Source organism: Perca fluviatilis, chromosome 22 (genome assembly GCF_010015445.1).
Source record: "Perca fluviatilis chromosome 22, GENO_Pfluv_1.0, whole genome shotgun sequence".
In the NCBI taxonomy this organism is placed as follows: Eukaryota; Metazoa; Chordata; class Actinopteri; order Perciformes; family Percidae; genus Perca; species Perca fluviatilis.
Window position 1 is genome coordinate 22,272,615 of NC_053133.1, and position 22,871 is coordinate 22,295,485.

The 22,871-nt window shown below is 40.1% G+C and overlaps 1 protein-coding gene across 2 annotated transcripts in view; it reads left to right on the plus strand.

The window, feature by feature from the left end:
- Positions 1 to 12,438, plus strand: part of phex (phosphate regulating endopeptidase homolog, X-linked) — a 36,428-nt gene extending 23,990 nt beyond the window's left edge. Inside the window, exons 13-22 of one of the 2 annotated variants that reach the window (XM_039790689.1) lie at positions 1,985 to 2,062; positions 4,083 to 4,186; positions 4,280 to 4,338; positions 4,789 to 4,843; positions 6,140 to 6,207; positions 6,310 to 6,440; positions 7,718 to 7,783; positions 8,965 to 9,069; positions 10,167 to 10,243; positions 10,339 to 12,438. In XM_039790689.1, coding sequence (XP_039646623.1) covers positions 1,985 to 2,062; positions 4,083 to 4,186; positions 4,280 to 4,338; positions 4,789 to 4,843; positions 6,140 to 6,207; positions 6,310 to 6,440; positions 7,718 to 7,783; positions 8,965 to 9,069; positions 10,167 to 10,243; positions 10,339 to 10,438 — 843 coding nt within the window. In that variant the 3' untranslated portion in view covers positions 10,439 to 12,438. Of the gene's footprint in view, positions 1 to 1,984; positions 2,063 to 4,082; positions 4,187 to 4,279; positions 4,339 to 4,788; positions 4,844 to 6,139; positions 6,208 to 6,309; positions 6,441 to 7,717; positions 7,784 to 8,964; positions 9,070 to 10,166; positions 10,244 to 10,338 lie in introns of those variants that run through there. The other variant, XR_005638029.1, reaches the window with a different exon arrangement.
- Positions 12,439 to 22,871: the final 10,433 nt, after the last annotated feature.

Sequence of the window (22,871 nt, forward strand, 5' to 3'; positions counted from 1 at the left end):
ACATATCCCAGAGAACGGTCAACTTTGTACACACGTTATTAACCCCTAGGTTCATTTTGCGCCAGAGTTGTCCTTTTTAAAGTTTCTTTTTTGACCACTGCATAATAAAAGCTAATGAATGTGACGCAAAGCCCAAACAAAGTGCTAAAATAGTCTAAAAAGCACAGTAGAGTTGTGGGTTTGTCACTGTGAGTGATCCTTTTTTCATTTAACCCTCTGAGGACGAAAGACACACCGGCGCGTCCAAGTGATGTTTGACAAAACTCCTCAAAAAGCGATATTAGAAAATTTAATTTCAGACATTTATTTACTATTTAAATCATAATATGCAACCTAAGACTGTGGTAAACTCATTTCAAGCCCTGAAACAATTTGAGTTATGAGTTAAAGCTGTTTTATGCTTCTGCGTCTAATCGACAGCATACCCCCGCAGACCCCTCTGCGTGGACGCAAACCCCTCTCCAAGCCCTACGCCGTAGCTCGACGTGCACCTCCAAAAATTTGTAACTTTGCGTCGAGGCGACGCGGACCACAAGGACTGTGATTAGTCAACTCGTCCTGTGTGTTGATAGTCAGTGTTTCAAGCAGCCTACTGTGGGGAGTAGCAACATGCTAGTTCACTGACATAAGCTTTGAAAATAAACTCAGACATATTTGGTTACAGTGACGGGGTTATAACTTTGTAAAGTGTCTATATGTTAGTAACATTTTGAAATTAGCACTTCGCCAGCAAGCAGTACTTTGTGGGCAGTTGTGCTAAAGTTTGCTTGCTAACATAACATAAACTGTCTCTCTCTCTTTCATCGGAAATGGCAGAGTTTCGCAATTGACCCTACGGAAACCACACACCCCTTTGCGTTCTGGCGGTGAAATGTACGGAAAGCTGAGTTTGTTCTCAACATTTTGATATGAAATGTGGTGTATTTTGTAGCGATGCTGTGTTGCTGTGTAGAAAGGAATCCGTCGACACTGTTTCTTGATTATAAAGGTTTATTTACATCAAAGAAATCAGCATCAATTTACAAGCTCTGAAGAGCCCGGAGAGCGACCAGTTTCCCAGATTCTCAAAAGTCACTCTAAAGTTCTTTGTGTGTGGACCACATGTGTATATTCCATGAATTGGGGTGGGATCGATAACTGACCAATGGCTTCATGCCAACTGGCTCTGTCCTGGAGGACCCCATTGATAACACTTTTCCAGATGTGTCTTCTGAAAGTAGGCTAAAGTTCATCACTTCTAGCTACATATAGATAGTTCAGATATGACCTAAATAGAAGTTATAGAATGATCAGAATAAAGTAGGATGTTAATATACCTCAGAAACACATGGGGATCACTTATATCCAAATACCTTAAAAAGGTAAATTTAAGAAGATATGTGAAATTGCCCTTAGACCTCAGTGGGTTAAAATATTTTTAGGAAAAATGGATTACTGCAGCTTTAAACCAGAATATTGACCGACTTGAGAATCTAACTTTGATGTCTGTGGATTCTGCTTCATCTCATTTCATCGTGAGTGCTCACACATTTTTGGATTAAAGACCTTGTTTTCCTTTGACACAGCGGTGTCGTGCTGTCCTTCATTTTTACTGTCTTTGTACCCACTTTGTCCGTGGAGGACCATTGACTTTTAAAATGTTCCTTTCATAGAGTACTTTTCTCCTTGAACCAATCTCCTCCCCATCCACCAATTTTGTTAAAATGACAATATTGAAAACATTTCAACAAATCAAGTCCCTCTTGAGTGTTTGCCACGAGCATGTTAGAATTGCACAGTTCAACAAGAACCTAATAAAAATCCAACATCATTGCATTCAGAGTGGCTCCATATTTCTTATGTTACAAAGCCATTTTTGTCAGGACACCGCGGCTGTGACTCTCACTCTTTATTGCTTAATTTAATTCTATTCATGTTTATGTGAAGACCTGTTTTAAACTCTCCGTCACATTCACTCTGTTTCTCACTGTCTCACTCTCTCAAGGCTCATGCAGTTCTGGCTAAAGTTGGCTACCCCGAGTTTATTCTGAACGACACCTACCTCAATGAAGATTTAAAGCAGGTTTGTATAACACTGCTGAAACTAGCTCTTTATCATAGCAGGGGTACAACATAGAATCTGAAATAAAAATGTTTTTTTTTTTTATTTTATTCATGGTTTATCCTTGCTTTCATTTTCTCACCCATAAATGCTTCAAGAAAATAACTGAACACCAAGTAATATTTTAAAATCTTATCAATTAATCTTTAAAGGTGTAATATTGTGTGTAATACTGGCAGCTAGCGGTTAAAATAGTTACTGCACTACCAATTCAAAATACTGGAGAGTCGTTTCCCCCGCCCCCTCCTGCCCAGACTCAAAGTTCACGGGGGTTGCCAGGCTGAGACCGCAGCATTCACAACAACGTTTTTGCTAGACACTTTTCTCACATAGCCAGACATTACTCCACAGCACAGCGGAGTAGCTAACGGTAGATGCTGGCTATATTGACAGTTATAAAAGCCCGTGCTCACGCGGAGCTCTGTAACCAACTGACACTGACTCACTGTCCTCTCCACACGCCAGTCAGGCACACTTCCTCGGCTTAGAATTACAAAATGAAACGCTAAAAATACCACTACCTTACCGACGGAACACACTTCATTGGCTTAGAATTATGGCAAAAATCGCTAAACACACTGCAAACTCACAGTCCTCTCTTTCCGATTTACAGCCCCCCTCTCGTGGCTTAAAATAACTCACCGTTGTCGGCTCCAGCCGCTGACAAGGCTACAGCTGTAAACAGCCGTGGGCTGCTTGCCTGGTTCTCCGGTAATGTTAACAGGTAGCAGGGTTAGCATGGTGGCGTTAGCCAGGACCAGTCGGGATCACTTTACTGGCTGTGTCTCAATTGTGTTTTTGCGAGTAACCAACTCGGGTACTCTAGCTATATAATTCAATGTGAGAACACAAATGTTGAAAACAAAAAATGCCCGTCCCTAGTAGCTGTGATAAATTAGCCTGAAGCTAATGCTTACCGGTTCAGGAGAAAAATAAGCCAACTCTGGTCCTTTTGGGCTCTAAGCTGTCTCCATCTTTCAAATACATCTCCATTATTTACCAGGGGTTGTTATGTCTCTGGTCGCGCAACTGTTAGAAACATGCTGTTTTCTTTTTTAGGTCGGGTAGAATCTATCTCCATTGATCCTGTTTGTTTGTTTGCTGCTTTCATGGCTGTACTAACGTTACAGCTGTAGCGCGCGGTTTTACGTTTACTTTTACAGGTATATCTGGCAACCCGGCCTGGCTGTCAAACTGGGCCGTTGATAACAACACACAGATCAAAACATAAACATAAATTCCGTCACGGAATGTAAATTTCAAAAAGAAAAAATACTGAAATTAGCATTGTTGTCAGAAAAGATAGTATTTCAGTTTAACATGTTTCCTTAATATCTGATGAGGCATTGGTGTCATTTTGGGATTTATTACAGTACAAATATTACATATTGGACCTTTAACCCTCCTGTTGTCCGCGGGTCAAATTTGACCCAATTTCAAGAATTTCTATATCAGAAATTTGGTTTCTTTCAACCAAATTGTCAAAATAAAATAATGTGAATGTTTCCATAAAACACAAGTTCACAAGTAAAATAAATGATCACTTCACTTCTTTCATTGAATTTGGCTGTTTAATTCAATTTTATAGCATTTGAAATACAATTGATACAAGAACGTTGAAAAAAAGTGACAAAAATGTCAAAAAAAAAATCCAAAACGTGGGGAAAAAACAAAGTGCAGAAGAAATTGACAAAAAAGTGACAAAAACATCGGGAAAAGTGCCAAAAAAAAGACGACCAAAAGGTTTTCATTTAAATTATTTTGACCCAGAAAATCTAAAAGTTGCATGGTCGATGGGAAGACAACACAAGGGTTAAGTATTAATCAATCTTAAGAACAAAGATGGCAAGCTGTCAGTAACTGCTTATACCAATTTATTTTCCTGATGTAATATTTGCGCACCTTGGCTTAAAGTTTGGGGTTACTTTTTCAAAAGTGTGGTACTTCTCAATGTTTATTTGATTTTCTGTATGTTTTTTAGCTAGGGTTCAGGGAGAACGACTACTACGGGAATGTGATGCAGACGTTGAAGTTCATCGCCCTGTCGGACATCGGCTGGCTCCGAAAGAGTGTCCCGCGTACAGAGTGAGTGGCAGGACTAATCACTGCCAAAGTACTGTGTGACGTTTTGTGTGTTACTTCCTTCTTGACATGCCATAATGTGTGTTTGTGTTGCAGGTGGTTTACAAACCCAACAACTGTCAACGCCTTCTACAGTTCGTCCACGAATCAAATCAGTAAGATTCAATGTATGATTGATTACTGAGACGCCAAAATTAAATTATTCAGAAGTTCTTGACTTCTGAATCTCGGTCCAGACAGGGTGACGCTACACTGCACCTTAGTGATTTCAATTAAGTAACTGCCTTGGATACATTTTTGGGGGGATTATTATTCCATTTAAAATGGCTGAATAGGCGTTTCAGTGTCAGAAATAATTGGGAATTTGCATTAAAAAGAAACTAAAACTGACAGAGAGGACATGAGGAGTGCTCCCTAAAACAGGTCAAATGTGATCTGTTTCATAATAGTTACTCCCCAGAGAAATCCCAGTTTTTTAATCACAAATAACTGTGCCTAACACAGGCTGAAACAGAAGAATATACCCCGACCTTCTGAAGTAAATGGACCCTGTCTGGACAGGGCTAAAGACACACAGACTAAAACTATTTTGGTCTTCCATTTAGGATTTCCCGCTGGAGAGCTTCAAAAACCCTTCTTTTGGGGAAAAGAGTATCCAAGGTGAGATTAAAGAAATGTGACAAGCTCTGCTAACGGACCAAAGGAAAATGCCACCTCATGTTTTTTTACTCAGGAGCAATGTGGAGCTCTGAAATAATTATTCTGACATGAACCTACTAATAGAAAACCACAGAGAGAGCTGTAGAGGCCATAATTTAATACCTCATGCTCCACTGATCATGAAATTACAGCTCATTAATCATACGTTTCTAAATAAGTTATGAGTTTCATTTTAAGAGTCTTATAATACACATTTTTCTTGGTAAAGAATCTTGGTAAATACTGTATTTCACAACCATACATTATATAATCCTCAATTTGTTTGTACAAAAAACAATGAAATATATGCAATTTGATTCATTATTTTGTCATTTAAAGACAAAAAATGTGATAATCCTAACAAAGAAATTCTGTAATGTTTTTTTTTTTTAAATGGAAGTTCAAGCAAATCTCTTGAAGACACAATACAAGTAGAAATTCCTAAAACTAAAGGTTGGATTTGGAAATTGCTACAGTGTCACGATTGCTGGACATTTTCAGTATCTAGAAATAAAGTTAATTACTGGAAGCCAGTCAAAATACTGCGTAAAGGTATATTTGTAATACAGTATGTGCTGCATTTGTCCTTAACTTGTACTTTCAAAACATTTTACCACATGCATGTCTTAGCCTGTCAGCTAGCTAGCTAATATGACACATGGCATTCCAGTGAGAAATGGCAGCTAGTTGCAATGGTAATGCTAACCAAGACTATACAAAGTTGGCACTGAAGCGTCCCCTCACACAAGTAATGTTAGCATAAAAAACAGGCAAAGCTTACAAACCATTTCAATACAGGATTCATTATCAGCTGTTAGCTGTAAATGAGCTGGCGAGCTAATGGATAAAACTTCAGCAACTTGGGAAATATGCTAGTGCTAGTCGGTCGCAAAAGCTTCTTCCTATTTTCTCTGTACTTGTTTACTTTCCCCTGGTATTTTGTTCATAGCATTGTAGATGATTTCATTAAATAAAGAGTTATTAAAGGGTAAAAAAAAGGCTCTCTAAGCTATAACCAGCTCGCTAACTGTCACTTAGAATTTTTATTAGCCACTAAGCTAACGGAAGTTTACACAGTTTATTCGAAAAGATGTATTTGTACCATCGAGTTTTGCGAACCATTTCATTCATCCCACAGCAATTTCATTTAAATGAAATTATTTTCTCATTATATTTTATTTGTTGCTGTGACTTATTCTACGTTAGAAAAGGAGCCTAAAAAGGAGGACTAAACTTTATCCCTTTGTCTGTTTCCAGATCTTTAAGTTATGGCGCCATCGGGGTGATAGTAGGACATGAGTTAACACACGGCTTTGACAATAACGGTAAATACTGATCGCCAAGAATGACCTCAGAAAACAACCATCATAGCGTCAGAGATTTTTAAAAGTGGTGATTTTTGTGTGTGTAATGCTTTTCGTGAGCAGGTCGCAAGTATGACAAAAATGGCAACCTCGACTCGTGGTGGACAAACGCTTCTGTAACAGCCTTCAATGAGAAGACCCAGTGTATGATTGACCAGTATAATGGCTATTACTGGGAGGAGGCCGGCCTAAATGTAAGAGGTTGAATCTACATAATTTGAGCTTAAAATAATTCCCTGAAAACATTAAAACAAATTCAAATAACGATCAAGTCAAGAATATTCTTGCATAGTGCCAGTTTGACACTTAACAGGCTTCTTTGAGGTTGTGTCTTCAGTGCATTTCTATTTTTAACTCTCATGCATTTTTAATGTGTTTCAACAGTAAGGGCTGCATAGTACACAGCCGGGTCACCCTGATCCAGAATGAACTTTTATGACTGTAACCTCTGTAAATACGAGGCCTGCTGAATAGGATGACCAAACGTCCTCTTCTGCCTGTAAACATCCACTTTTTACATACTGTCCAGGGCATCTGGGGGGGTTTTATAAATTCATGAAAATGTCCGTTTTTCACTGTTTATCATGGGACCATTGAATTGACTGGCGCTTTGCACACAATACTACGGTACTTTGTTGTGTGACGTAATTCCCGAGAGTCTGCCTAATGGGCAGCTCTACGACGCACCATACACAGAGACCAGAGCAGACAGCGGAGCAGCATTGCACACAAACTGCCGAAGCGTTTCCTGCTAAAGATTACCACTGCGGTCAGAAAACACAGGGGAGACACTTTGTTTCTCTCACTATGGCTCTAGAGTCGTACTCGCTCGCCGTCACTCTCTCACTTCTCCCTCGCTCTATCACCCACTCCCCAGTGGGACATTCAGAGGTGTAATGGTGTAATGGGGAGTCCCCACACACACATGCACACACATGCCGGCTCAACGCACACACCAGCGCACAAGTATAAACATCACGCCACTTACGTAGGCTACGGCGAAATCTCTGCGTGGAGACTAGTGCAGCTTCACAGTTGAACTGTAAAAAAAAATGTCCCACGTGACGTCCCAGTTGGGACCGGACAAGTGGGAGGCGGAGTGCACCGTGTGCAAAGGTGGCAGTGTCTTTATTATTTATCCTATTACATTGAAAAGGTATTAAGAGATATTTTGTTGAAGCTGGATTTTCTAACACAGAAGAGGTCATATTTAGAACATTATTTCATATTATTTATTTATTTTAAAAGAGAGGTATTGTGTTACAGGTTACAGATTTTATTTTATTTTATTACAGAAGTTATTTTTGCACCATTGAGGCATAATAAAGCATGTTCATTAACCGTTAATTAAGCCTGTCTGAATGTGTGTCTCGAGGCCTGGCCGAGTGTCCTCCTTTTTGGAAATCAAAGTCACCCTACTACTGAAGGAATAACGTGAGAATCTGTGCTTTGTGGATGTGTTGTTCTGCAGGTGCGGGGCAAGAGGACACTGGCAGAAAACATAGCCGACAATGGAGGAATAAGAGAGTCTTTTAGGGTATGATCTGTTTTCTTACACAACACTCTTGCCAAAGCAGAAAAGCTCCTCTTGATTTGATTCTAGAATTGCATAATAGGCCTTTTCTTAGGGCAGACATTTTGTCCTGTTGTACGGAAAATGACAGGTGAAACTAACTACCGTTACTGATGATATTATTGCATTCAGGTGTGTCAGTAAGTCATACCAATAATACCAGCCCTATGTTCCCACAGCCCTATGTTCCCACATTTCTAAATTTTTTCTTAAGTTTATGCCCTATGTTAGGGTTAGGGTTACATTCCATCTGTAGTCTATTGCTACTGGATAATATGTTGGGTGTACCTACCAAATAGGGAGAAAGGGGGATGAAATCTGATACAAATTTATGAAAAAGGAAATGTGGGAACATAGGGCCTAATTTTGAAAAGAATCTTAGAAATGTGGCAACATAGGGCATTATTTTCAGTGAAAACTAAAATTCTTAGAAATGTGGGAACCTAGGTCTGTGGGAACATAGACACGCTCCCCCAGTACCTTGGTGCTGATGCTCCTATTAGTTACATTGTTACGGAGCCCCCCTGGGGTCACCTGAGAAAAGAAAAAAACTAAACCATGCAAAGAATAAAAATCTGTTCCCTTGGTTTCATAAACTGTTCGCACGGATTAATAATCCGTGCCCTCGGTTTTCTAAACGAGCAAAGTTAGAAATATATTCACAGATTCGAACTTCCGGGATCAATTACTCTATAGCGAAATGTTATTAAATCACAAACAACGCATCTTTCCTAATGTAGTAAATTATTATGAATCCGTGCGAACAGTTTATAAAACCGAGGGAAACAGATTTTTATTCTGTGCGCACGGTTTAGTTTTTTTTTTTCTCAGCTGACCCCAGAGGGGCTACGTAGATTGTAATGAGATTGGTATGTGTTTTTTTTTTATTAGCTACACCTAGCTGCACCTGTGCTTATAATTGGTTACGCATTTATTTATTAGTTACCTACAGAAGAGGATTAGGGCCACATGTGAAAAAATGTATTGTGTTCTGAGTTTAAAGTCTAAAGTTTAAGCCCTAATCCTCTTTCGCAGTTACCTGTACTTCACAACTCAAAATGTCATATGTATGCAAGGACTCTTTATAAAACTTGTCATGTTAAGAAGCCTAGGTGAGAAAATGTTCTCTTTATGCTTGTGTGCAGGCATACAGGCGCTGGGTAGATGAGAACAGAGGTGGTGTGGAGGAGCCTCGGCTGCCTGGTGTCGGACTGAACAACAACCAACTATTTTTCCTGAGCTATGCACATGTAAGGACACACAGACACAAACTATTTTGCCACTCTGGCAATGCCATGCTTCAACTAGTAAGAGCATTTCTTTGCTCTTCTGTTATGTGTGAATAGACTGGCATTTTCCTGCAAGTAGCTACTTCGCAAAACTAGGTTAATGTTGAGGTATTGGTCTTGAACTGTAGCCTGGTTGACACCAGACCCTGAGCGTGGGTCTGGGCAAGGTTCATCCCCATCCCATTTCCAAAGGGGCGTCCCCAACGGACGCCTCTCAAATGCCTCTGGGTGCAATTGGATAGTCCTTCAACCAATGAGACCAACGAGACCAACGATCCGGGTGACGTAGCAGCGACAGCGGCATTAACCGGTTGCTGCGCTTTGGTGGCCGTCACGTTGAATGTAAACAAAAAGCTGCTCGCCGTCGCTGCGCTATCGTCATCATGTAAAGTCCACCTCAACGGTTGTGATTGGTGCTTCGATTTGTAAAGTGTGATGTGTGAAACGTGCCATTTTATTCATATGCGCAGTTTTGGAAAGTAAATAAGTATAGTACTAAAGTATTATTTTGAGGTACTTGTACTTTTTTCGAGTAATTCAATTGTATGCTGCTTCAAACTGCTACTCCAGTACATTTCAGAGGCAAATGTTGTTGTTTTCACTCCACTACATTTGACAGCTTTAAATGCTTTTTAAATTAGCCCCATCTTTACCAACTGCAATATTAAAGTTGTGTTGATCACACACTAATACATCAATAATTATAATCATCCAATATATTGTATATCAAGCATATTGTATATCAAGCATATTATAATCATCCAATATATTGTATATCAAGCATATTTTTACTCAGGTAATACTTTTGTACTTTTACCTAAGTGAAATTTTTAATGCAGGACCTTTACTTGTTTATATATTTGAGTATTTTTAGTAAAAGATCGGAGTACTTTTTCCACCACTGCATATGAGGGACTTTTACTGATGATGTGCTTCATAATGTTACATACAACAACACAGATTAGCTGCTGGTGCCGCATATGGTGAAGCAGGGAAGTGAAAATACACATATTTAGTACACACAGGCAAGTCAATTATCTATACAATGTTCTCTGTAGGTGAGATGTAACTCATACAGACCAGAAGCAGCCAGGGACCAGATCCAGAGTGGAGCTCACAGTCCACCAAAATACAGGTACACACACACACACACACACACACACACACACACACACACACACACACACACACACACACAGTCTGACCTTCACCATCACTGTTGCCCTGCAGAGTTATCGGCGCAATGAGCAACTATGAAGAGTTTCGGAAAGTGTTCAGCTGCCCCGACTCGGTCATGAACCGAGCCGCACAGTCCTGCCGGGTGTGGTGACCTTTGACCTCAGCTAAGATCCTGAACCAGGCCAGAGCTGTCAGCAGGAGGTCTGTTTCAAAGGCTGATAATGCTGCGCTTAGCCAACTTAGTTTACATGATGTGGGAACAATGCAAAAATGAAGCAGAGTTCTTCTCACAGAAAGAATACACTTGTGTTACGGTAAGAGTGGGAAATGTTGTAGACTGAAGCCAGTTTTCAGTGGGCTACTGTATCTCGTTACAGTTACTGCATATGTTGCAGTTACTGCATAAGTCATGACTGAAGCCATTTGTTAAGGACCATACTTTATGGATTATAGAAATGTTGGAAAAAAGAAGCTGCCCATATTTGTACTGTGTGACTTGATAAAGCTAGAACCTTTCTTATGGGAATACAATTGTTTTATATATTAAAGTAACTGTACAATGAATGCTTACCTATATGGTAAATGTTACGGTAACTGTGGTAAGCAGAAATATATCAAGTCAATATTTGCATATATTCATTAGCAGCCATGAATTCCTGAAGATTCAATTATGTGTGAGCAAAACATGCTAAATAAAATACAAAGGAAATAAGTTAGATATGTACAGTCCAATTTGATCTCATATTAACTCTTAAAACCTTTTCCTTTTTCCTTATTTTTGTTTTTAATAATTGTGAATGCATTTATCATAATTGTAATATAATAATATATATAACTAATCTGTGTGCGTGTGCGTGCGTGTGCGTGCGTTCTCCTTTGATATGCCTTTGTCTTTGCTTTCTGTCCCACTTTGTTTCATCCCTGGTCTTATGTCAGACATTTATATTTATTCTGCTGAAGTTCCGCCCGAGGCAAATGAACTCACAGAATTACAAGCACTCAAACTACAAGATCCTGTACTCTCTCCATCTGTCTTTCTGTTACAACACTGGCGAAGGTGCACTCACACTTTAGCTTGTTTGTGGTATTGAATGTTACTCTGGAATATGGGGAGTATGTTTTTTTTTTTTTACAGATTTCACAAGTTAGTCAGACAATGTATAGAATATATCTTATGAAAAATGTGTTTATCTTGACCCAATGTTCAGGTTTGGTTTGACAGATTTAAATAATTGTCACCAGAATTTTTATTTCTTCTTCTGTTTATTTCAAATTTATCTGACCAGCTTTTCTAGTTCTCCTTTTTGAAGTGCACTCAAAAGTTTCGGCACAAATTGATGCCACTTAAAAAAAATAGTAGAGGGTTAGACTTACAATTAAAGGTGCAGTAAGTGATTCTGTAAGATTGTTGATATTTGAACTTAACTGCCAGACAAATACATCCCCCTCCCCCACCCCATTCATAACCTTCCCCCCCGCCCAGATTCAAGGACAGATAACTACTGAATGGCATATTCACATGCTGCCTCCCCCCTTCCCCCTATGATGTCATCATATGTCCCATTCTATTGTTTAAAACCCAAAGATATTCAGTTTAAACAGTTAAACACAGCAAATTTCACACGTCTTGAGAGGCTGAAAATAGCAAATGCTAAGCATTTCTCCTTGATGAATGACTTTGATGGTGATTGCTGACAATTCGCTTTTGTCAATTGGCTATTCAGTTTATCATTTCAGCCCCCTCAAAATATGATCATTCTAATCACCTAGTAAGGTGTACTTTGAAATGCTGAATAATAAAAATCCACAACTCCACAGGGAAAAATATTAAATTGAAACCGCTGTGAATTCTTAAGTCCTTTTATTTATGCGTTTCTTCATTTATGATATTTTATAATATTATTATTGTAACTTCATGGGATGGATTTTTTTTTTTGCTTTTCCTTCATTATACTGTAGTAGCCTGAATGTGATTATGGTTCACTGTGTTGCTGTTTTTCGTTGTGCCTCGTTCAGTTCGGGTTGTAATAAAACTCTGAGACGTTACGTTGAGTTGGAAAATGTGTGTGTTCAGAGGTGGCGGACAGTGGACGGAGGGGTCTGATGGATGCAGGACAAAAGACATAAAGAGATTGAGATTGCATCTGAAAACATGTCCATTTATTGATTTTCCTTTGCACCTGCTATTACACGCATCACATCTCATTCATTTATGTCAGCAGTTCCCATGGCAACTTGAAGCTGTCACGGTGTTTGTGTGTTTGCATGTGTGTCTTACCAGGCAGGGGGTAACATTAATGACTTATATCTGTGGCAACACCAGCGGCAGTCTCATCAATACACACCAATTATTGTGGAAAAACAGTTCAGTGCCCCAGTCGATTAGAGTGTGTGTGTGTGTGTGTGTGTGTGTGTGTGTGTGTGTGTGTGTGTGTGTGTGTGTGTGTGTGTGTGTGTGTGTGTGTGTGTGTGTGTGTGTGTGTGTGTGTGTGTGTGTGTGTGTGTTGTGGGGGATTTAAGAGACAAAGAGGAAGGTAAGTGAGATGGACGATAATGAGCTGAGATTTAACATTTTACTAGATGTGTAAGCAACATCATGCATCGGGCTCCTGGCAGCCGTTCTTCACTCTGACTCATTATCGTGGCGGATTCCACCACTGATTTACTCAAGAAATAGATAAAACCGTTTTTCAACACTTCTTTTGTTACACACTCTCTCTCTCTCTCTCTCTCTCTCTCTCTCTCTCTCTCTCTGTCGCAGCCTCCTTTCACCCAAAAAAAAACATTTCAAAGATCACCTCCAGTTTTAAGACATGAAAATACTTAGCTTTGAATTATAATTTGTGTCTGAGATGTTTCCACAAAAACGATCAATTAAGCTTCCACAAAACTCTTAAAATGTGTATGTGTGTGTGTGTATATATATATATATATATATATATATATATATATATATATATATATATATATATATATATATATATAATATATATATATATATATATTGATTCGAGTAGAACATTTATTTTTATATATGTATACAGCTGATATTTGCAATTAGGCTTCCGCAAAATTCTTAAAATTACTGCCACTCATAAAATGTGTATATATATTACATATTTTGAATATTTTAATAACACTTGAAACTTTGATTTGAATAGATTTAAGCTTTATTTTTATTATGTATATATCTGATGTTTGCAGTCAGCCCTGCTGACCGGAGAGTAACATGAGAATCATTCCCTGCAGCTACCTCGATGCTCTTTGTTGGTAGTGCAGTTAATGATGAGCTACTGCGTCACTTTGTACCATTACTTTATTGAATTGTGATAAATCTACTTTAGTGGCCGGTGTAAAAATGACTGCTAAGGTGATTAAAATGCTGATTTATCCCCTGGATCCAGTCTCTGTTAAACAAAACCACACCAATCTGCAAACATCAGTAAATCGAGTAGCAGAGGGGCACAGATTGACCCCGAGGATCACTAAACAAAAAATGGTTTGTGGTAACAGGGGCAACTCATTTTGAGTATTCTATTTGTGCCTCCCCTGCTTCTACAGGCCATGTAAACTCAAAAAATGTAAGTCAAAAATGTATTTAGAATAAAAAAATGTATATGATACATTCTTTGGCCACTTGGGTGCAGCAGATTAAGCTGTAAACGCACCATTGACATTCATGTCGTATAGTTGTTGAATGTGTTAGCAATGTTAGCAAACAGTCGCCTATTTACACTTCCATTAGACACATTAACATTCATGTGCCCTCATGTTTCTGGCCACCTGGTGAATGCAAGTCCAACAATCACTCTTCTTTTAGCTCATTTAACCAATTGGTAATACAAAATATATTTATTATTGCTGCTGTAAGGATTGTTATCACATGGTTTGGGACCGGTGATCATGGAGTATTGAGCATGTGTACAATCAGGGGCGTAGCACAAAATTCTGGGCCCTGTAGAAAGGTATTCCCAATGGGCCCCTCCCCACACACTTTAATTTTAGCAGTTTTTGGGGCCTCCTCAGATGAGGCGCTGTGGAACAGAGCTAAGCTAGCTAGCTAGCGGGCAAGTTGAGCATCAAGGTAGGTGACGTAAATTGTGTGAGACGAGAGATGTAGTTCACTGAGCGGTTTCACACTAAGCGGTCATATGACAAACCTATGGCTAACTGAGACTTTCTTTGGCTGAAAAAATTATCTTTTAAATTGACGAACATCATATTTGTAATCCGTGGCTCAATTCAAATCGGACCAAACAATAATTATTATCTCTCCATTGACTCCCGTTCATAATTTTTCGAAAGATAGGTCCCAGGGACTTCGGCTCTCTATTACCAAGATAGAGACCCCCCTCCAAGAATTATAGGAGCTGTATTGGATACTCATTTTACAGTCCATGGGTTAAAATGTGGATTTTTGAGTCTTTACTTTATGAAATTTCACTTCATAACAGTTTGTGTGTTCTGTTTGTTCAATATCTCCTTCCCTTTTATTACTTTTGTCATTGCTATCCTGTTTGCCTTCTGCAGTTATCCTCAGTTTTAAGTTCATGTTGAGGGTTTCCTCTGTATTTTGGACTGCATTTGGGAACTCCATGATAAAGCACATGTCTGTGCTATTTGATGTCATTATAAGATCTGGGACTCCCTTTTGTCAAACTTTTGCCCTGATAAAGGTCTACTGCCCAAACACTTTTTTTATTAGCTACTTGTATTGGACCTTAGTGTGCAGAAGCGTCTTTTTGCCACATTTGAATATTTTTAATTCAAAATCTGTTCAACACAATGCAACCCGACGGGGGCCAATTCCTCCCACCTACAGTTGAGTATTATGATGATATGCTGTACAGTAACCTATGGGATGATAGAGGGTTGTAGAGATTTTGCTTCACATTATTACTGACTTTAAGCATCTTTGGTTGTATTTGGCCATTGTGAACAATATTGCAAATCAAAATGAGCAGCAGCGTGGTAATATTTAATTTCCAGGATTGTTGCATCCATGTGGTTACGTAACTTGATTTATTAAATATTATTTCACTGGATAAGCCAAAAACCTATATTAAAATCTGGTTATTTTATCAATACACTGTTTGTCATTTCAATTTAAAGACACTGTACTCTATTACAGTATACAGTAGGCTACATGTCACCTTGATATACAAAGTATGATTACATACCTTTCCGTGGCGTCCAGCCCTGCCCCATTATATAGCCTAAATCCTAGACACTTGTCAAACCAAGCAGCAAGTGTCTATGTGAGTGCATGTCAGTTTCAGTTTACAACAACATCAGATCAAATGGCAGCGGTTATTTTTTTTTTTGGCCCCTTTTTTTTTTTTGGGGGCCCCCCCAACCCCTTTTTTTTTTTGTTTTCTTCTTTTTTTTTCTTTCTCAAATTCTTCTTAAGTGGAGGTGATGGCAAAAGGGAATCAGTCCAGAAAACACTTCACTTCACTGCATTATAAAACATGCAGTCAGAGAAACCACCCCAAAATACAGAAATATTGTGCAGTCACGTAGTTCTGTTTTTGTCCAATAGAGGGCAGGGAAAACATGCCTTCAGGCTGCTTTTTGAGGTGGTGTACAGATTACAGAAGGGTCCACTAATCACACAGAATAAATGTAGCTTTCTCAGAGGTGAAAATGGCTCTTCTCAGATATCACACTCCTTTTAGTACACAGGTTTTCCTCAGGCAACACTCAAGTCATAGGGCCTCCCCCAGTTTTATTCATCAAGCTTGTAGCACTCAGCTGCCTCACCCTTTCTCTTTTTCTGGCGCTTTCTCTTGCGATTTCGTGAAAGAGAGGCAGAGTGAGACATGTGATGTGCTCTTTATCTGTATCCGTCTGCATCTATCTTCTCTGTTTCTGGCCTGTAACTGTAATCAAATCTTTGAGTCTAAGAGGCCATGGAGATGACTTCACTGTATATCTCATCTCAAGCCCCTCCATATGACCTCCCCCTTCCATCATTCTCCACTTATGGCATCCTTCCTGGCCTTGTGAGCTAATGTCCAAATGACATTTATGAAATTATGAATGCTGCTGATCCCCAAGACACCAATGGACAGAAATAGCTGAAAGGAAAATAGAGATGGATGAATGGATATTAGACGATATAGAGATGCAGAGGTTGGAAACCATGAAATTGAGGACATACATTTCTTAAATGGTTTGTAAATCTTGAAAAAAAAAAAAATGATCCAGACCATATTTGATTTTATTATTTGTTCTCAGTAACCAAAAGTTTTGCTTGTTGCTTAACTTTTAAAGTCGCCCTAATCAATATTTATTTTAATTTTAACAATGGTTGAAATGACTTTCGTGAAAGGGGTCACATTTTTAGCTCATTGCTTTGGTTTTCTGGCCGGCAACTTTACCGTTTTGGTTCACTCGGACCAGAGGTGTATAGTCCAGGTGCCAGAAAGTAGAAATCCTGTCCAGCAGCTGTCCCAACCATCACTAAACCAGCTCCTCTACCAGGTAGATGAGCTTGTTAGTGAAAACACCTGTTCTAGATGTAGAGGCAGATCCAAAAACATGGCAGGATTTTTACTTTCTGGCACCTGGACTATACACCTCTGACTCGGACTGCTCTCATTAACCCAGTTCTCGGATGCAGCAAGCAGCATTTTTCAATGGAAAGGTACTAAAATCCCACTGTAGGCCAGGGCTTCTTTACCTTAGTAGGAGGTGGAGACCAAAAACAGAGCTAAAAGGAGAGTGAATATTGGACTTATTTTCATCAGGTGACCAGAAACACGACTACAAATGCAGCCTGGTCTCACAGAATTCCGTGAAATGAGCACAAACTGTTAACAGCGCATTACGTGGTGGTGGCACGGAATGTATGAAAATTCTGTGTGGCCACCACAGAAAAAACAATGCCAAAGTAAAGTCAATGACAGATGACATATCATTACGAGCGACTACGGTAGCAAGTAGTATGAAAGCCCGAAAATCAGCGTAAGGAGGTTGGTTGGGGTGGTGGATGGGTCAAACAACACAGGACTTTCACCCAGGAGACCGGGGGTCGTTTCCCGCATGTTACATTTCCTAAACTGTTGCTTTCTTGTTTTACTAAACTCAACTGTTCCGTTCTTCTTCTTTTACTAAACTCAACTGTCCCGTTCTTCTTTTACTAAACTCAACTGTCCTGTGCTTCTTTTCCTAAACTCAACCGTCCCGTTGTTGTTTTCCTAAACCCAACTGTCCCGTTGTCCCATCACGAGCTTATCCTTCTCTTAAGGGGCCGTGTTGATTTCACGGAATTCTGTGAGATCAGGTTGACAAATGAGTAATTATGTTTCTCTGTAACGGATGGAGTAACGTTCCACTTCCGGGATTCCTCCGGTGCTGCTGAAAATTCGGTGAGATGTCCCACTTTTCAGCCGGATGTCCGTTACCTTACGCTTTCTTTGTGTTGGATTTATGAAAACTATGGTTAACTGCTCCTCAGATCTCTGCAGGGTAAATCCAGACAGCTAGCTAGACTATCTGTCCAATCTGAGTTTTCTGTTGCACGACTTAAAGAACTTTTGAACGTACACATGTTCCACCAAAACAAGTTCCTTCCTTTTGCAGAGGCACCGTGGCTCTGTACCAAGGGGGTAAGCGAGCATCTGCAAAGCGCATCTCCTATGGAGACATTTTGATGCTAACAAGCCATCGCCTGCTGTTAGCATTCCATTGACTGCCATTCATTTTGGCGTCACTTTGACAGTGAATAACTTTACATCTGAAGCGTTTAAAGACTCTATTTGTCCATTGTTTATTTCTAAAGAAACACAACAATGTATAAAAGGCTCCATTACCTTGTATCTCACGTCATGGCTCCGTAGCAGCCGTTTTAGTAAAAATAGGCCATATATAAAGATGACATCATTTTGGAAAATATATTTCCACCATAGACTGTTAATATTAATGGACAAAGCATCCGGTTCGGCGAAGTGCTGCAAATGCGGAAGTGCCTTAAACCTGAATTCTATCTGAGGCGACACGTGCGGTTGCAAAAGAAGGTCGGTTTCTATAGAAGACTATGAGAAAGTGACCCGCTTCTCACTTGATTTATTACCTCAGTAAACATTTTCATAATGAGTTTATGGTCTCAATCGCTAGTTTTAAGTCTTCTGCAACACAGAACGATGTTAATTTTTTGAATTATGGTCTCGTTGATTTTAAAATCGGCAATAAAGCAGGGGGTGTTTTAGGGCGTGGCTATGATGTGATTGCCAGTGAAAGTGTGTAACGTGACGTAGAGTGTAAGCAGTACCGCCCAACAGTCTATGGCTCCTCCCTCACTCCTCCCTCTCGTCTAAAATCGTCACATCCGCAACCAGGATGGCTGCGCCCGTAACGGCAAACTCGAAAACTCATAGCAGACCTCCACAAACCAGTGGGTGATGTCACACATGCACTATTCATTAATATCCATGATTTTTACATTACATTACATTACATGTCATTTAGCTGACGCTTTTATCCAAAGCGACTTACAATTAAGTGCATTCAACTGAGAAGGTCCAAACTCTAGACAACAAGTAGTAAGTGCAAGTACATTAGCTTTAAATAAGCTAAGCTACAAAGAAACAAAAGTGCAGGTTAAAGAGTTTCTTTTTTTTTTTTTTTTAACCGAGGTGTAGTCGGAAGAGATGTGTTTTTAGCCTTCGGCGGAAGATGTGTAGGCTTTCAGCCATCCTGATGTCGGTGGGGAGCTCATTCCACCATTTGGGAGCCAGGACAGTGAACAGTCTGGATTTGGTTGAGTGATTAGTTCTCCCTCGCTGTGGGGGGGCAGCAAGCAGTTTGGCTGATGCAGAGCGAAGTGGGTGGGTTGGGGTATATGGTTTGACCATGTCCTGGATGTAAGCTGGGGCTGATCCGTTCATGGCCCTGTATGTAAGTACTAGTGTCTTGAAGCGGATGCGGGCAGCCACTGGTAACCAGTGAAGAGAGCGGAGGAGAGGTGTAGTGTGAGAGAACTTGGGGAGGTTGAAGACAAGTCGAGCTGCTGCGTTCTGAATGAGCTGCAAGGGTCGGATGGCACATGCAGGCAGGCCAATCAGCAGGGAGTTGCAGTAGTCTAGACTTGAGATGACTAGAGCCTGAACCAGAACCTGAGCCGCCTTCTGCGTTAGAAGTGGACGTATCCTTCTGATGTTATGCAGCATGTATCTGCACGATCGGGTGGTTGCAGCAATGTTGGCAGTGAAGGAGAGTTGGTCGTCAAGTGTCACACCCAGGTTTCTAGCAGTCTGGGTGGGGACTACCACAGAGTTGTCGATTGTTATAGTCAGGTTTTGGGTAGGAGAGCCCTTCCCTGGAAGGAAAAGGAGCTCAGTCTTGTCAAGGTTGAGTTTCAGATGGTTAGTGGACATCCAAGAAGAGATGTCGGTCAGACAGGCCGAGATACGTGCTGCTACTTGAGTGTCAGACTCAGGAAAGGAAAGAATTAGTTGGGTGTCGTCTGCGTAGCTGTGATAAGAAAAGCCGTGTGACTGAATGACAGACCCAAGGGAGTTGGTATAGAGAGAAAAGAGGAGGGGACCCAGGACTGAAAACCCCAGTTTTGAGTGGGCAAGGCTCTGAGCTGGATCCTCTCCAAGTTACCCGGTAGGTTCGATCTGAAAGGTAAGATGTCAGCAGAGAGAGCGCAGAGCCTGAGACACCCAGATTCTGGAGTTTTGAAATGAGGATCTGGTGGTTCACTGTGTCAAAGGCAGCTGAAAGGTCTAGAAGGATGATGATTTCCACTCAAACTTTATGCTTACACATAAAAAATAACAATGGAAACAACCCTGTAAGGTTATATAACCTGACTGAAAAAGGGGGAACCATTGATAATGTAGGCTTTAAAAATATGAAATATAAACTATTTGGACTATTTTGAAGGAAAGTATTAAAAATGCTTCTATCTGAAAGGTGGAGATTTGCAACCTAAATGGGCTCATGAAAAGTTTTAATGCCAGTAGTACATTACAGTAATTAGCATTTAAAAGAAATACTTTTACAGGCTTTTTCTGTCTAACTCTAGCCATCACTTTTTGACTCTTCTGGGCTGGAGTGTAAAAATTCCTCTTATCAGGCAGGTTTTCTGCATTTGAAGTGACTCTGACTCAGCTGCTGTAACACCTACACCCAGCAAATTTTCTTCATTTATATTAGAGGAGCTGCCAATCACGGCCTCTGCTAAATGTTACTGTGGGAGCTTAAGTGGTTGTCAGAAAGTTAATTCTGATTTAAATATTTAAGTCGTAAAAGTTATAAACTTTAGTGGATTACATGTTTCCATATCTAGAAGAGAATTTGTGGGTAAGAGGTTTGGACAGAATCAAGTTTTTCTCAGTTTCCATCCAAGAAGAAGGCAATCCGGCAACCATATCTGCCCACCATAACTGGATAGATTGGCAAATAAATAATACAGAAGGAGGGAAAATAGAAATGAAGGGACAGTCTTTATTAATGGATGGCCTCCACCAAAACAGATGGATCGGGGGATGGGAGGGGTGGAAGACAGGGATGGGGGCCAGGTTCAGAAGAGTAGGAGCTGAGAGAGGAGCCTTATTCACGATGACCAACTCTGCGTCTATAGAGCCGTCTTTAATAATGGAAACAAGATGTCATGCAGATGGACAAACATGAGAGCAAATGAAATGTGGAGGCCATATATGGACATGCAAAATGACAGCCTGTCAAAAATAAAGTCACAAGAGGTTCTCTCCTCTTTGCTGCCTTTACTATTTCCCTCATCTGTCAATCTTGTATGCCTGCCGGTGTGCGTGTGTGCGTGTGTGCGTGTGTGTGCGTGTGTGCATGCGTGCGTGCGTGCGTGCGTGCTACAGTTTTCAACCCCTGAAGGATTTTCCCCCTTAGATGCTGTAGGTGCAGAAAATAGCCTGAAAGAAATGGGCACGCTTTCAAAGTACTCTATCCATTTTCTCCACTTTCCTCATTCTATTTCACACGCACACACACAATTCTGATTTCTATAAATCATTTTACGACACTAATTAGTACTTTTGTTATCAGAAACTGCCCCGAGCCCCCTATATCTCTGCAGTCTTTCATTTTCTATTCTGCTCTTCCTTCCTCCCCGGGGACACACTTACTCATTCATTCCTTCACCGCTCATCTCTCACTGGACTGGTAATGGGGATTAAAGGCTAATTGAGGCTTAATTGAATAACAGATTAGAACATGCATGCAGATGTTTTTTTCTTGTTGTTTTTTTTGCTTTTTTTCTATTTTTCCTATAAAAAAATGATCATGGGCATATTGTTTTTCTTAGCATGCTGATTAACCCACAGTTGCATGTGTTCACTCCTTGGTTAAGCAGTTTGTATTTCAAATATTGCAGATGTCAGTTATAGCCTGATCATTGTTATATTTATATATTTTAAAATCTATTTAGGTATTCATTTGCCATGTAGGACAAAGCCCACCAGTTTAAAAGCCTTTTTTTTTTTACCAATCTGAGCATTGTCATGCTGAGGGAATAAAGGAAAAGGTTTTCTATTTATAATCCAAACAGCCTTTAATTTATGATATCCAGGGAGACGAAGGAGCCATTAGTTGGTGCCATGCAGACAGACCAAAAGGCTGTTTGGCTATTTGATTTTCATGGGTCTGAATACAAAGACAGACAGACAGACAGACAGACAGTCAGACAGACAGACAGGAAGAGTGTGATCTCAGGCTGTCTGTACTCATTATTGTCTTCACATCTTTTCCTCTCTCTCTGTCTCTTTCTTTGTGTCTCTGTCTCTTTCTCTCTGTCTCTGTCTCTTTCTCTGTGTCTGTCTCTTTTGCTTTTAATGTCATGTCACTGTGTCAGACACCTCCACACCATAAGCAGATTGGGAGTCAGCAGGTGTGTGTGTGTGTGTGTGTGTGTGTGTGTGTGTGTGTGTGTGTGTGTGTGTGTGTGTGTGTGTGTGTGTGTGTGTGTGTGTGTGTGCGCTAAAATCTGTGTTATTTTGGGGGGGATGGGTGGCATCCTTATTGCCATGGGAACCAGGGTGGCTTGTAAAAAAGAAAGTAATGTGTCTGGTTTCTATGGCAACATGTTACACAAAAGCAAACCTAAGAGATGCTTCATGCGTCTGCAACAATGCTAATATTATGTAGGCCTATGTACTGTAGGCTACATAATTGTGCAAGTGAAGCAGGAGTTGCACAGAATCAACTGTGAATTTTTATCCTGCAGAAGAGAGCCTACATTTTGTCATAATGCTCCTGCCAACTGTATGCTATAAAGGATATTATAAAAAAAATATCTAGCCTGCAAAAATTCTGAAATAACAGTTTGGATCTTGAAGTAGCTAGGCTAGACCTACCCTGACAAAAATAAAGCATTAAGTCGCTTTTACATGCTGGCTGCACTTTGAATTTGTTCGAATTAATTCCTAGAAATCTCTGTGTCTTTGTCACACACACGCTGCCACTCAGTCCGTATGGACTGTGTTTGTTTCTCTGCATTGTAGCTGCGCGGAGAGGCGGGGCAGGAGAGAGAGAGAGAGAGAGAGAGAGAGAGAGAGAGAGAGAGAGAGAGAGAGAGAGAGAGAGAGAGAGAGAGAGAGAGA